The sequence below is a fragment of the Salvia splendens genome, chromosome 21 (genome assembly GCF_004379255.2).
Source record: "Salvia splendens isolate huo1 chromosome 21, SspV2, whole genome shotgun sequence".
NCBI classification, from domain to species: domain Eukaryota; kingdom Viridiplantae; phylum Streptophyta; class Magnoliopsida; order Lamiales; family Lamiaceae; genus Salvia; species Salvia splendens.
In genome coordinates, this window is record NC_056052.1 from 4159015 (window position 1) to 4173133 (window position 14119).

Sequence of the window (14119 nt, forward strand, 5' to 3'; positions counted from 1 at the left end):
GCCATATGCACAATTCCGTTCCACTAGGCCGCGTATTGGGAGGGAGAGAAGCGGGAAGTGTCGGCCATTGTGGCGGTCATGTACACCGCCATAAGGGTGTCCGAGCCTCCCCCGAGCCCGATCCCGAGCGCGCTTGGCTTGATTCGCCTCAGCCCTTCCTCGCTCTAGCCGCCTTCGCCGCCTTCGTCCCTTGCGGCCGACGGCGCCCACGGCTGGATCCCCAGTCATCGTCGACCGTACCCACAAACTCCTCCGGTGCACCCTCTTGTCCGCCGCTGCCCTCATCGGTGTCACCAGACGAGTATTGGCCACTCGTCTTGTGCTTCGTGCGCTTTGAGGTTGAGTCTAAGCTGGAGCGGACACCGCCGGCCCACCTTTCCTTGACAGCCTGCCAAACATCAACATATTTGAATTGTTTGTCGGTGTCCTGGTTGTAGACGCACAAAGCCGCCCTCAGAATGTCGGCTCCCGTGGCGCCGCTTCGGTCGAGTAGATGTCGCAGAATTTTTTGACCTGTCTGTCGACTCGGTCAAAGTGAGAGCGGAGCATTTTAAATATGCGCTTGCGGGAGCCTTTCGGCTTGATCTGGTGGTAGAGCTCGCAGACCTTTTCCCAAAAACACTTCCGGAGTTGTTGCTTCCCGACGATGGGATCGTACGAGACGGTAACCCAGGCGTTGTACACCGCCAGCGTTTTGAGGTTGCTGTACGGATGCCGGCCTAGATCCTCTTCCTCCTCCTCCTTCTCCTCCTCGCCCGCCTGGGGTTCCGATCTGGAGCTTCCACCGCCTCGGCCTACTCCCGGCGTGGGATCAACGGGAAAATCCTCCTGAATCTGGGATAATCCCTACGAATAGCACGGGGCGGAGGGACAGATATATGCATCCACGTCAAAATTGGGTGGTTGGTACCCCCCGACGTCGACGAATCGGAACCACCGAGTGTGTTGATCATGGTCTCCCAATGGCCGAACGCGTTGAGATCACACCCGCCGGAGCCTCCACCGTCGGAGTTGTCGTCGCCGAACATCTTGTGATGTGTTGTTAGATGAAAATTGGAGAGCAAATTGAGATGATTTAGGAAGAATAGATGTGTAGTTGTGTGTGAAATATGGATGAATTAGGAGTATTTATAAAGTAAAAATATTAACTAGAAAAAAAAAGAAAAAACGGTAATATTACCGTTAGAAATTTTTTTATTTTTTTTAAATTCGATTTTTTTAAAAAAAGATTTATTGTGTCAGCACATGACGACGCCCACTCGCGGGCCGACGAGTGGGCGTCACGCACGACACAGTGGCGCTCCACGTCGCCAGGGCGCGTGGCGAGACACCCCGTTGCTTGTCTCGCAGGCACGGGACGCGCTGGCGACGGGCGCGGGACGGAACGGCTCCTCGCAACGAGTCGCGCGCCGGATCCGTCTCTCTGCGACGGCCGCGCGCCGCGTAGTGGATGCTCTAATATAAACAAGTGAGACTCTTATTCCACTAACTTTTTTCCACACACTTTTTTTAACATTTTTTAAAACTCGTAGCGCTAATAAATGAGACTCCTAATAGCAGACGGAATGAGTATATATTAATTTATAATAAAATAAAAATAAAGAAGTAGTGAATTGTGTGATCCATTTAGTATATTATAAAATAATAAAAATACATAAATAAAATAGGAGTAGTTATTCATCAGAAAATAAATATAAGTATTCACATGGAATAACACTTATTCAGAAGTTGATTAATCTGTTCCAGTAATATTTCGACTAATATGAATGGTGAAGAAAATTGAAAAAGAGAATTTGAAGGCTGTAGAGACGAAGTCAGTTGATTTTAGTAGACGCATACGTTTGGGGAATTTGTCAACGCCAAGTCGGCGTCGTCCCATAGACGGTTTACAACAAGTTGAATTGTTCCTCAGTTCTAAAATTCCAAGTCCAGCCGCAAATTTAGAACATTTTTCCAATATTATTTATTAAAATAGACATAAAGAAATAATAAAATTCTTCCTTTATATTTTAATTTATTTTGTTTAAGTAATAATCCGATTCCATTCATCCAGATTTTATTGATATTTTAATAGGTTTTATAAATCTTTTTAATTAAGTTAAAGATTATTTGCTTTGTTGATAGCATATTTTCATGGATAGCGCAATTACATGAAATTGGATTTTCAAATGTACCAATCGTCTTGGCCGTGGCACCGACGCGCCGCCCACCACGAAGCCCCCACAACCACGCTTTTGACGGGTCAAATATGATTTTCCCATTAATATCCTGAACTGAACCCCTCAATTTTTTAGTTGAATCAGCCACAAATAATTTCCAAATTGAATTCTCCCAAAAACCACCTCTCCACCACCTAATTCGATTCTCACCATCCGGCGGCGCGTGTCATCAACGAGCCATCGTGAAAATGGGCCAAACCACCTCCTCCTACGGCTATTCCTCCGGTGGCTCGGCCTATATTGCCGATCTCAGCCTCTCCCCTCACCATCACCGCAACTCCTCCCCGCCTCCTCCCGACGCTGATTCCTCGAATCAGGAACCGGACTACACGTCCGAGATCCCCGATGAATGCCTGGCCCTAATCTTCCAATGCCTGAGCTCCGGCGACCGGAAGAGGAGCTCTCTCGTCTGCCGCCGATGGCTCGCCGTGGACGGCCAGAGCCGCCACCGCCTCTCCCTCAACGCCTCCGCCGATTCCGCGCCATTCCTTCCCTCGATATTCACCCGCTTTGATTCAGTCACCAAACTCGCCCTCCGTTGCGACCGCAAATCCACCAGCATTAACGACGCCGCGTTGGCGTTGATCTCTCAACGATGCCATAGCCTCACACGCATCAAGCTCCGCGGATGCCGCGAAATCTCCGATCTAGGTATGTTGGCTTTGGCTCAAAATTGCAAAAATCTGCGTAAATTCTCCTGTAGCTCGTGTTCGTTCGGTGCTAAGGGTATGAACGCGCTGTTGAATAATTGCTCTTCGCTTGAAGAGCTCTCTGTTAGTCGATTACGAGGAATCGACAACGGCTTCCCCGCCGAGTCGATTGGGCCCGGGATTGCCAGTTCTAGGCTTAGGTCAATCACGCTTAAGGAGCTCTATAACGGCCAATGTTTCTCGCCTTTGGTAATTGAATCGAAGAATTTGAAAAGTTTGAAGATTATTAGGTGTTTGGGGGATTGGGATAGATTGCTTGAGGCGGTGGCAGGGAGGAAGAATTGTTTAACGGAGGTTCATTTGGAGAGGCTGCAGGTGAACGACGCCGGATTGATGGCCATCTCTAAGTGCCCTGATTTGGAGAATTTTCACCTGGTTAAGACCCCTGATTGCTCCAATGATGGGATCTCTGCCATTGCTGAGAACTGTAAGCTTTTGAGGAAGCTCCATATTGATGGTTGGAGAACTAATAGGATAGGTGATGAGGGATTGATTGCTATTGCCAAGAATAGCAAGAATCTCGTGGAGTTGGTGCTTATTGGGGTGAATCCAACGACGGCGAGTTTGACAGCAGTGGCCTCAAATTGCCTCAACTTGGAGAGATTAGCTCTTTGCGGGAGTGATACCATTGGAGATGCTGAGATTTCGTGCGTTGCTGCTAAATGCAATTCGTTGAGGAAACTCTGCATAAAGGGTTGTCGTATTACAGATTCTGGGATTGAGGCATTTGCTACTGGCTGCCCAAATCTGGTGAAGATCAAGGTCAAGAAGTGTAGAGGAGTGTCGAGTGTGATTGTGGATCAGCTCAGGGCGAGGAGGGAGTCGTTGGCTGTGAATTTAGACGTGGACGAGGTTGAGCTTCCGAGAATAGATTGGAACACAAGCAATGCAGGTCTACCGGAGGCGGAGTATAGAGGGGAGTTGGCACAAGTAACTACTTATGACCATGGACACGGATCAACGAGTAATGGAGCCCGATCATCCAATAAGTCGAGGTTCAGCCTCTTGGCTGGAAGAACTATTGCTGCCTGTGCTTTCCAGAGGTTAGTAAACGGTAATGGTAGTTCAAATGATAGCACATGATTGAGTTGTGTAGTGGTATAACATTGCAGAGTTTTGTATCTGTGTAAACCTGCTACTCTATTGTATGGTGACTTGATATCCTTTTTTCTGTAGAAATTTCCAATGAATTCAATGTCTTCTGCCTTGCTTTTAAATATACCATGTATTTTCCTGATCTTTCTCTGGTAATTGTGGGTATTCTTTGGTTAAAAATAAATTGACAGATTTTTCCTGATATTTTACAGTTCTCTAGTGCTATTTTCTTCTCTCATTTAACAAGCTGTGTCCTATACCTACGGAAACTATTTTGGGTGTGTTTGAGTATTTACTATTTAATGTATTTAGTTACAGTACGTTTTAATTATTGTGGTTTAAAATACTACTTAATACTCCCTCCGTCTCATGTTACTTGCACTATTGTTTTTCGGCTCGTCACAAACTCCTTAGGCCATCCACAACGCTGTCTCTTAAACCGTCTCTTAACTACTATTTGGGCACTATTTGAGGGCCCCACTGTCCTTTTTGCCTCCATCTCTTAACTAAGAGACGGAACCTGCAACGCTCCGTCTCTTAACCGTCTCTATACCGTCTCTTAATTACTATTCATTCAATTTAATTTATAATTTTTTTTAAAACCCAATTCAATTTAAACAAACACACTTTATTAAAATTAAAACAAAATAAAAAACACACAAAATAAAAAAACACACAAAATAAAAAAACACACAAAATAAAAAAAATTAATCGGAAGGGCTAATCATCCTCCGGAGGCGGTCGAGGTTGAGGGGGAGTCGGAAGGCCAAGTTGTGCTGCCATATGCACAATTCCGTTCCACCAGGCCGCGTATTGGGAGTGCGAGAAGCGGGAAGTGTCCGCCATTGTGGCGGTCATGTACGCCACCATAAGTGTGTCCAATGTGTTGATCATGTTCTCCCAATCGCCGAATGAGTTGAGATCCCACCCGCCGGAGCCGGAGCCGCCATAGTTTCCCTCGCCGTCGCCGGACATCTTGAGTTGGGTTATGAAAATTTCAGCGAAAATTTGAGAGAAAATTTAGATGATAGGAAGAATAGATGTGTAGTTGTGCGTAAATGAGGATGGGTTTAGGAGTATTTATAGAGTAAAAAATTTAATAAAAAACAAAAAAAATATAAAAAAAAAAAAACGGTAATAATACCGTTACAAAATTTTTTTTTATTTAAATTCGAATTTTTTTTAAAAAAAATATTTATTGCGTCAGCACGTGACGACGCCCACTCGCGGGCCGGCGAGTGGGCGTCACGCACGACGCCGGGCTGCGCCACGTCGCCTAGGCTCGTGGCAAGACAGCTCGTCTCCTGGCTCGGCGAGTCGAGACGCGCGACGAGACGCGGGACGAGACGGGACGAGATGGAGGCTGCAACGCGTCTCGCCGGGGTCTCGTCTCGCTGAGACGAGACGCGAGACGCCGGCGAGTCCCGTTGTGGATGGTCTTACACTATTTAGAGTTTAAGTTAGAATTAATGCAATTAATTAATATGTTAGATTAAGTTAAGAGTTCCTTTATTATGTGATGTCTCATTACACTTAAAATTCTAATTTAATTATACTAAAAAATCAATCACAAATTTACAGCCTAAAATGAAAAATGCAAGTAACATAGGACGGAAGGAGTAGTATATGGGTGGCTGGTGGTAGGCCGATTCCTACCGAAATAGGTTGACCGTCTTATTTAATTCTATTATTCACGCTTCTTTTAGTTAATTTATTGTCTTATAAGCATCCCATAATTTTTTCACGAAATAGGATGGGAGATTGGAAAAAATATGAAACGAAGATAAACGAAGAATTTAGAATAAGAAAGAAAAGCAAATTTAGTTCTAACATACCAGTTTAAACTTTTATTAGTAATAAGCATTAAAGCATATATGAAATCCAATTAATACTAGTATAATTATTCGATTTTATCATTATACCTGTAGACTAGACTAGTATCACACTCGTGACCAAGATATTTTTAAATATTGATGTGAGACAAATTAATTAAATGAAAGGAAAAAAAATATAATTATACAAAAATTATAAATAAAAAATGTAGATAATGTAAATACTTATTAATATTGAAATATAAAAAATATATTACAATTATTCACAAATTATAATATTTCAATATGAATGCCACAAACAATCGTACATGTGACAACCAATAATATATGTTCCTTCATTAAAAATTTTAAGGCCACTAAGAGCATCCACAATGGTGAGGAGATCGGGCAAAATCGTCCTCGGGCGTCCTCGTCCAACCATTGCAGGCGCCCGAGTGGGACGACCGAAATATCGGTGGTCTGGGTCGGTCGCCCGATGCATCGGGCGATGCATCGGGCACCCATTGCAGGGGCGTGCCCGATCTTGATGCGTTTTCAATTTTAATTTTTCTTTAATTCTTTAAAACATTATAAATACTCCATCCCCATTCACTTTTCACTCACTTTCACACAATACTCCCTACTCTACTCTCTTTCTCTTCTCTTTTCTCACTTTCACACTTTCAAGAAATGGATCCGAGTCAATTCCTAAACCCGTATAGTGTCAACGACGATATGCCGATGTTTGGAGGCGCGGCGGCAGCGCCCATTGGCCCGACCACGAAGACTATCGGGTCAAGACTCCTGGATCTGTAGGGTCCACTTTCGTTTCTGATTCTAAGTTCGATCTGTTCTTCAACACCGACACCTACCGGCTTGAGGACATGGAGTCGAGTTGTGGGAAACCTCCTGCTCCTGAGCCGCCGAGGAGGAAGAAGAAGATGGCGCGGAAGGAAAAGACGTCAGCCGTCCCAGTCCCACTCCCATCCAACTATCCCAACGACGAGTACGCCGTGGAGCGTACTGACTACACCATGAAGGAGTACATGAAGGTGGCTCAGGGTTGGGTCGATATATCGGAGGATTCGATAAACTTCAAAAACCAGACGTCTCAGGGCACCATGGAGGAGTACACCATGGAGGAGTACATGGAGGTGGCTCAGGGCAGGATGTGGGATCAGATTGAAGGCGAGTTGGGCGTACAAGCAGAGCAAGGATCAGCTCCGCAAGTGTTGGGATCAGATCAAGCTCCATGTCAACTACTTCAAGGATATTTACACGAATTTCAGGGACGAAAGGGCCAGCAGTGAGAGCATGGAGGATGTCATCCAGAAGTCGATGGCCACATACCAGTCGAAGTACGAGCAGTTCAAGTTCTACAACATTTGGCTAATCTTGAAGGACAAGTCGAAGTTCGACAGAGGGATACCGGCCGCATCCTCAGCTGCAAAGCGGACGAAGAACACCGCCACTGGCAATTACACAAGCAGCGGCCCATCGCCTGTGGATCTCAACACTGAGTCGGAAGGGAGTTCCGGCACGCCTACGTCTACTTTTAGACGTCCCATTGGCAACAAGCCTGCCAAAGCCCAGGCCAAAGGGAAGACGGCTGCGTCTGGATCAGCTCCCCCGCAGGCTGCGCCTCTTACGTCTACTCAGCTCGTGCCCTCAGTGCTCCATGAGTTCGATGGCTTTCGCGAGGTGTGCGAGTATAGGTTTATACTTGGCGCACAAAACAGCCTTCATCAGGAAACCGATATGGAAAAACGACAGAGAATTGAGAAGATAGTCAAGAATTTGAGCAAGAAGTTAGATTTAGATGACTAGTTAGGTTTTTATTAATTTAGTAATTTAGTTTAGTAATGTAGTTTTTTTATTTAAGTATGATGTAGTTTTTTTTAAAATTAAGTAATGTAGTTGTTTTTTTTATTTGTGGTGTTTAATATAATATATTTTGGTATTTTAGTAATTAAAAACAAAAATAAAAAATAATAATATTAAAAATTAAATGCAAATTGAGTTTAATTGATAGGGCGAAACCATTGCAGAAAGAAGGGGCGGACTAAAAAATGCTGATGTGGCAACCACTAGGGCTCCCACAAGGGCGCCCATTAGGACATCCATTGTGGATCCTTTAAAATCCTTTAAGTAAAAATTAAAAATAAAGAAATATATAAAGAAAAAAACAATAGCACGCACGACTACAACAAATGCACGAACGCCCCATTCTCTCCATAATTCTCTCTCCCTCCCTTCCATTGAACAGAAAAGAGATAAGAGTGTGTGTGAGTTGGTCAAGCGGTAGAGAGGTAAATAATGTCTGAGGCTAAATGTTTAAGGTTCAAATCCTCTGTGGCGTGACCTTTAAATTTATGTTCATTTAACAAAAAAAAGAGAGATAAGAGTGATAAACCACCGTGTTTCGTTATCCAAGCCCCTTGGCCTAGCGGTAAAGGGTGCTGGATACCGCGTCCATCCCGGAGGTCTCGAGTTCGAACCCTGGGTGGCGTAATTTGTCTTTCCTCCTTGTTATAGGAGTTGATTTGTAATTTCCTCCTTCATATATATGATATAAATATATGAAGTTAATTTAAAAAAAAAAAAAAAAAACTTCCGTGTTTCGTTTTGGCTTCTTCTGCTAGTCTTCCAAGGCACCATCTTCTCGGATCAAATATCCATTCTCCCCGATCTCAAGCTCTCGGAGAGTTGGTGGAAAAAGATAATGGAATTTGGATCTCACTTTTATATATTAGTTTTATAATAAATTGTGAGTGGAAGAGAATTAGTAAAATGTTAGATTTATTATTATTTATGGAATATTCTAACTGAAACTTTTATATGGGACATATTAAAATGGACAATTGGGAATGTTAAAAGTGTGAAGAAGGAAATAGGTCATTAAAGTATATTTTTGACAAATAAGATCAAAATCTTCCCATATTAAAATGGACAATTGGGAATGTTAAAAGTGTGAAGAAGGAAATAGGTCATTAAAGTATATTTTTGACAAATAAGATCAAAATCTGGTGTAGTGAATTGCTAATAGTCTAATGTATAATGATTTTTGGTTTCTTTTTTTTTTTTCTTAATGCTATACGTTTTCATTTTTTGTTCTCATTCATGCTACACTTCTGGAATTAAAAAAAAAAAAGGTTTCCATTTAGGACCCTATTAGCCAAACTATGTCGATAAGCAAATTTTTGTATTCAAAATTATTGTACTTACGAATTTACTAATCTGTTTTCGTATTCAAAATATAAAAAGTAAACGGTTTATTTATTCCCAATTTGATGTGTACTAGACCAAACCAGACCAATTAAAAACACTAGACAATGGAACCCATCGCCGACGGTTCATCCACCACCGCGGCCTCATCCGCCATCTCGCAGTGGAAATTCGCGGTTTCGCAGCGGTTCCAGCACTTCCTAGATAAGTCAACACCGTACTTGCTCTACCGTTGGATCGCGTTCCTCTGCATCGCATTGATCTATGGAGTCCGGGTGTACCTAGTCCAGGGATTCTACGTTGTTTCCTACGCCCTCGGCATCTACCTCCTCAATTTGTTCATCGGATTCCTCTCGCCGCAGGACGACCCCGAATTCGACGCCACGCTCCCTATTCGGAACTCCGAAGAGTTCCGCCCCTTCGTCCGCCGCCTCCCCGAATTCAAATTCTGGTTTGTCGCTTTTCTTTCTGTTCTTCAATTACATCAGAAATCGGCGTTTTTGTACTGCTAGTTGAAGATTTTATTTTATTTTATAGTAAGTAATTAATTTCGTATTGCTAATGTGATCGTTTGAGGTTGCTTACCGACACTTTATGCCCTAATTTTTATTCAATTAAGTAAAGAGGATCTGCGAGTGCTAAATGGTTGTAGCTGTGGTTTTGTGTTTGAAATTTAATGCAAATTGTTATACTGTCAAGATTTTTTCTGTTGCTTTAAACTCTTAACTCTAATTTTCAACTTAGGAGTAATAATTATTGGGGAAGGATGGTGCAAAAGTTAATATTGTGGATTTTGAAGTTAGCTAATTTACCTGAATCTGAATGTTGTGATAATGTTGTAGTTAGCATGGCAGGCTAGAGAAAATTGGTAATTGAATAATTTGTAAACGAATGTTGATCGACTGCCACTGTATGAAACAAGCTAATTCTGAGTATGTGGTGCCAATCAACTTGTTTGAGTCATTTTTTTATGTTAAACTTAAATCCATGGCACGATCAGGAACAATCGATGGTTGTAAATGGATCACAAGGTTAGCCATTAGGTTTTACGAAAGAATAAACTTTGGGGATGAATACTTCGGTGAGGCTGAGCTTGTTGTGTTTTAAATATGTTCTTGCTTGTTTCTGGCTCCTTCAAGGCCTGATTTAAAGCCTAATCTGTTCACTTTTAGTCTTCATTGTGAGATTATATGGTAGCCTTTTGTTTTATTTCTAGGTATTCAATCACCAAGGCATTCTGCATTGCTTTCGTGCTAACATTCTTCAGCGTGTTTGATGTACCTGTGTTTTGGCCAATACTTCTCTTCTACTGGGTTATGCTGTGCGCACTAATGCTAAGGAGACAGATACTTCATATGATGAAGTATAAATATGTTCCATTTTCTACCGGGAAGCAGGTAATTCTGTGATTTTCCTTGCAGTTCAAATGTCGTTGTTGCTTGAGATGCCTTTTATCCTCAGAATAAGATTTATCCATTGTTACTTTCAGAAATATGGCGGAAAGAGGGACTCCTCTCCCGAGAGAGAAAGCTTGAATACTTAGTTGGAAATTCACGGGTAAGTATGATAATATCCTGCAAAATTTTTGTTAAATATTCGCTGTTATAATTTCGGGCGCTTCCACCGGCCAATTGAAGTGTTCTTTGCTATGCTGCAGAGGAGAATTCGTATGCCGCCGGAATGCAGATGCATGATCTGACTATGAAAGTTGAAATGATATAACCAGCAACGAGCTTGTTTTGTTATTTATTTTTATTTATAAATTTTATATGTTGTGTAGACTAGTGAAGAAAATTTTAACTCATAGTGTTGGAGCTATGCATAACTTCACTTCTTATACGTAGTACTGTATATCCAGCTACTTGAGATGAACCATAACACCATCGCTTTAAAATGCTGTGGGATTCATTTAGTATTATCATGCATTTTTCTTAGTATTTTACATTTTGAATTAGTTCAATGCTTGCAGAAGAATTGAGTGGAGAAATATCCATGCTTCAAAAGCATTATTTTGATTTCACTTCGATTTCAGACAGCAAGATCTTGTGTTTGTACCACCATTTCTTGATGTAAGATTCAGAAGAGAAAGAACAAAGAGAGTTTGATTTAGAAAAGCTACTTTGGAAGTAGAAAACAGGGCAACACATGAAACTGAAAACACATATCTACAGATAAATCTCTCCAACAAAGAAAAGGGAATAGTGAAATCCCAGATAACAACATCCAACAATTGAAAAGCAGAAACTAATAAAAGAGTGCTCCTGATGATTTTGGAAAGGGCCAAACCCAATCACTGAGAGGCATAGCCATTGCTTGTCTTGGTTGGATAAGAAGCAATCATAGCTATCCCACACTTCCCAGATGCATCACCCACATTGCGTTCGAGCCTGAAGTAGCCATCTTCCCCCCAATTCGTCCCCCACGAATTTCTCACGATCCAATAGTCCACCCCCCTCTCCCTTCCGTACCCCACCACCACCACGCCGTGATCCAGCTCCGTCCCACAGCCCCCAGTGAAAACACCCTGCAAACACAACTCACTTATGTCAAACCATCCAATGCCTCAAAATCCATAATAATACGAAGTTGTAACTTACCGAGGAATAGAGTTGGAGGGCCCTTCCAGAGGCCTCAATGCCCACGCTAACGGGTTGATGAGCCACGGCCTTCTGCAGGGCCTTCTCGTCCTGGGGCACGTCCTCATACCCGTCTATGGTCACAACCTTAGCGTTCCTCTACAAAGATTTGTAAGAAATGACTATGTAAACAACTTATGTATGTGAAGGGAGTGGAACTTTTTTTAAAATGGGAATGCTTATATCAGTTCGTTGATACAGTAATATCAGTTGGCATCACAAAACATATAAGTTGCTCTGAATATTGAGTCAGGAACTGATATTCATGAATCAGCAAACTCATATCTATATCTGATATATTAAGAAGAGTTCTGAAATGAACCATCTCGTGTAAGTGAATATGTGAAGTGGGAATGAACCAACCCTGTTGAGATCGCATTGGCCATCGGCACCTCTGTAAGGATAATCCTCTTCAGTGTCCATGCCGCCGTTGGATAGGATGAACTGGAAGGCGTAGTCCATGAGGCCCCCGTTGCAGCCGGAGTTTTGTGTTCTGTCGCAGTCCACCAGCTCCTGCTCGGACAGAGTTATCATCTCCCCTGTCACAATCTTGTTTATAGCTTCCACCGCAGCCACAGTCGAGAAAGCCCAACAGCTCCCTGTTCCACAACACAAACCCCCAAATCAAGATAACAATCAACATAGTTATTAAAGAGAAGGAAAACACTTACCACAAGTGCCCTGATTTTTTATGGGAGCAACAGCGCCTGTCTTTCTCCAGTCAACAGACTCCGGGAGGCGATCGCCTGCGCGGGAGAGGTAGCGTGGGGAGGCGTTCTTGGACCTGGCGAAGCGGCGGTGAGCGTCGATCTTGGTGCCGAGGTACATGGACTTGTACTCGTCGTGAGAGAGATCGGCAAACTGGTTGAGTCCCACCTTGTAGCTTCGGTTCAAGGCATTGTGTTCGTTGATGTAGTTGTAGTTGTCCATGAAGATGTCGAACCTTTTTTCCTTCTCTCCGATGGCGTTGTAGGCTTTACCATGCCGCGCTAGCCACTCCTCGTAGAGGCCTTTCAGCTGTTGGTCGTTGGGTGTTGCGGTGGCGGCCACGCTGAAGATGAGAAGGGCGGCGATGAGCATCGGCATGGCTGAGAAAGGGAGAGAGCTCTCAAGGTATGTTTGTTGTTGTTGTTGCTTAGGTTTGAAGAAGGATGGATATGCGCTGTGGTTTTTATAGGCATAAAACTTGATAATAGTAAAATTTTGCTTTGGTCTTTTGCAAGGAATCGGACTAGATTCATTTTGTTACTTAGTTCCACGGCAAGCTTGCTTTTTTCTTTCACACACACTTAGAGTTGCATGGACTAATCCGTCATTTGACTCGAATGCACGAAGTACTCCCTCTATCCCACTAGAAATGAAACGTTTTCCTTTCTAATTTGTCTCATTATAAATGAAACGTTTCTAAAAATAGAAACAATACTCTTTCTACTTTTTCTTCTTTCTTACTTTACTCTTTCTTCATTAACTCACAAAACAACACTACATAAAACCTCATGTCAAAAAGCAAATGTTGCATATTTAATGGAACGGATGGAGTATTAGTTTAATAGTAATGCGTCATTTGATTCGAACGCTCAACGTATTAGTCTAGTAGTAATGCGTCATTTGATTCGAACATTTGACGTATTAATTTAATAGTATGATTTTACTAATAGTGATATGGATTTTATTTTTTGTTATATGGTAAATAAATTTTGTTACTCTTTTTATTAATACATTCCATTCTATTTCTCTATTTACTTTGTGTTAAGCAATAGCTTTTAAAATCTCGTGTTACCCAATACTCCCTCCGTCCCACAAAAATTGTCTCACTTTGACCGGGTACGGGTTTTAAGAAATGTAATGATAATTTAGTTGAAAAAGTTAGTGGAATGTGGGTCCTACTTTTTATATATTAGTTTTATAATAAAATGCGAATAGGAATGAATTAGTAGAATATGGGGTCCACTACCAAAAATAGTAAAAAATAAAATAGGATAAATTTTATGGGACGGATCGAAATAGAAAAATTGGACAATCTTTGTGAGACGGTGGAAGTAATTGTAACTGGATTGAAATGAGTTAAATATAGTCCAACTAGGAGTACAAGATAATATACTTATCATGTGATGCTCGGAAATTGCTATATACTGTACTTGTTTAAAATAATAAATATCAATTAAAATTAAAATACGTATTACACATGATTAACTAATTGTGAATGATTCACTCGTAAATCATAAAGTTTAATTAATTAGATCATTTTATCTTAATTAGTCCAGCAATACACGTTTGCGGAGATATCGTACGGTTTTACACGTTTTGTTACAGCAATCTATTTTTTTATCATTATTTACCCATACATGGATTCACAATATGATATGATATCACATCACATGTACTAATATACTCTCTTTGTCTTCTGTCTTCAAAGAATATGA

General features: G+C 41.9%; 3 protein-coding genes across 3 annotated transcripts; 2 read left to right on the forward strand and 1 right to left on the reverse strand.

Annotated features, from left to right (window-relative positions):
• Positions 1 to 2281: 2281 nt before the first annotated feature.
• LOC121785240 (F-box protein SKIP2-like) lies at positions 2282 to 4243 on the forward strand. Its single transcript, XM_042183623.1, has one exon. It carries the CDS (start codon positions 2408 to 2410, stop codon positions 4010 to 4012), a length of 1605 nt encoding a protein of 534 aa, XP_042039557.1. The 5' UTR covers positions 2282 to 2407; the 3' UTR covers positions 4013 to 4243.
• A 4875-nt stretch (positions 4244 to 9118) lies between these two features.
• LOC121783353 (protein RER1A-like) lies at positions 9119 to 10978 on the forward strand. The gene is made up of 4 exons (XM_042181398.1): positions 9119 to 9511; positions 10277 to 10457; positions 10550 to 10617; positions 10718 to 10978. The coding sequence occupies exons 1-3, from the start codon at positions 9168 to 9170 to the stop codon at positions 10601 to 10603; spliced, it is 579 nt and encodes a 192-aa protein (XP_042037332.1). The 5' UTR covers positions 9119 to 9167; the 3' UTR covers positions 10604 to 10617; positions 10718 to 10978.
• Positions 10979 to 11143: 165 nt separating this feature from the next.
• LOC121783424 (zingipain-2-like) lies at positions 11144 to 12852 on the reverse strand. Its single transcript, XM_042181491.1, has 4 exons — positions 12368 to 12852; positions 12060 to 12295; positions 11658 to 11795; positions 11144 to 11584 (listed from the first exon to the last, which is right to left on the reverse strand). Exons 1-4 carry the CDS (start codon positions 12780 to 12782, stop codon positions 11351 to 11353), a joined length of 1023 nt encoding a protein of 340 aa, XP_042037425.1. The 5' UTR covers positions 12783 to 12852; the 3' UTR covers positions 11144 to 11350.
• Between the last annotated feature and the right edge of the window lie 1267 nt (positions 12853 to 14119).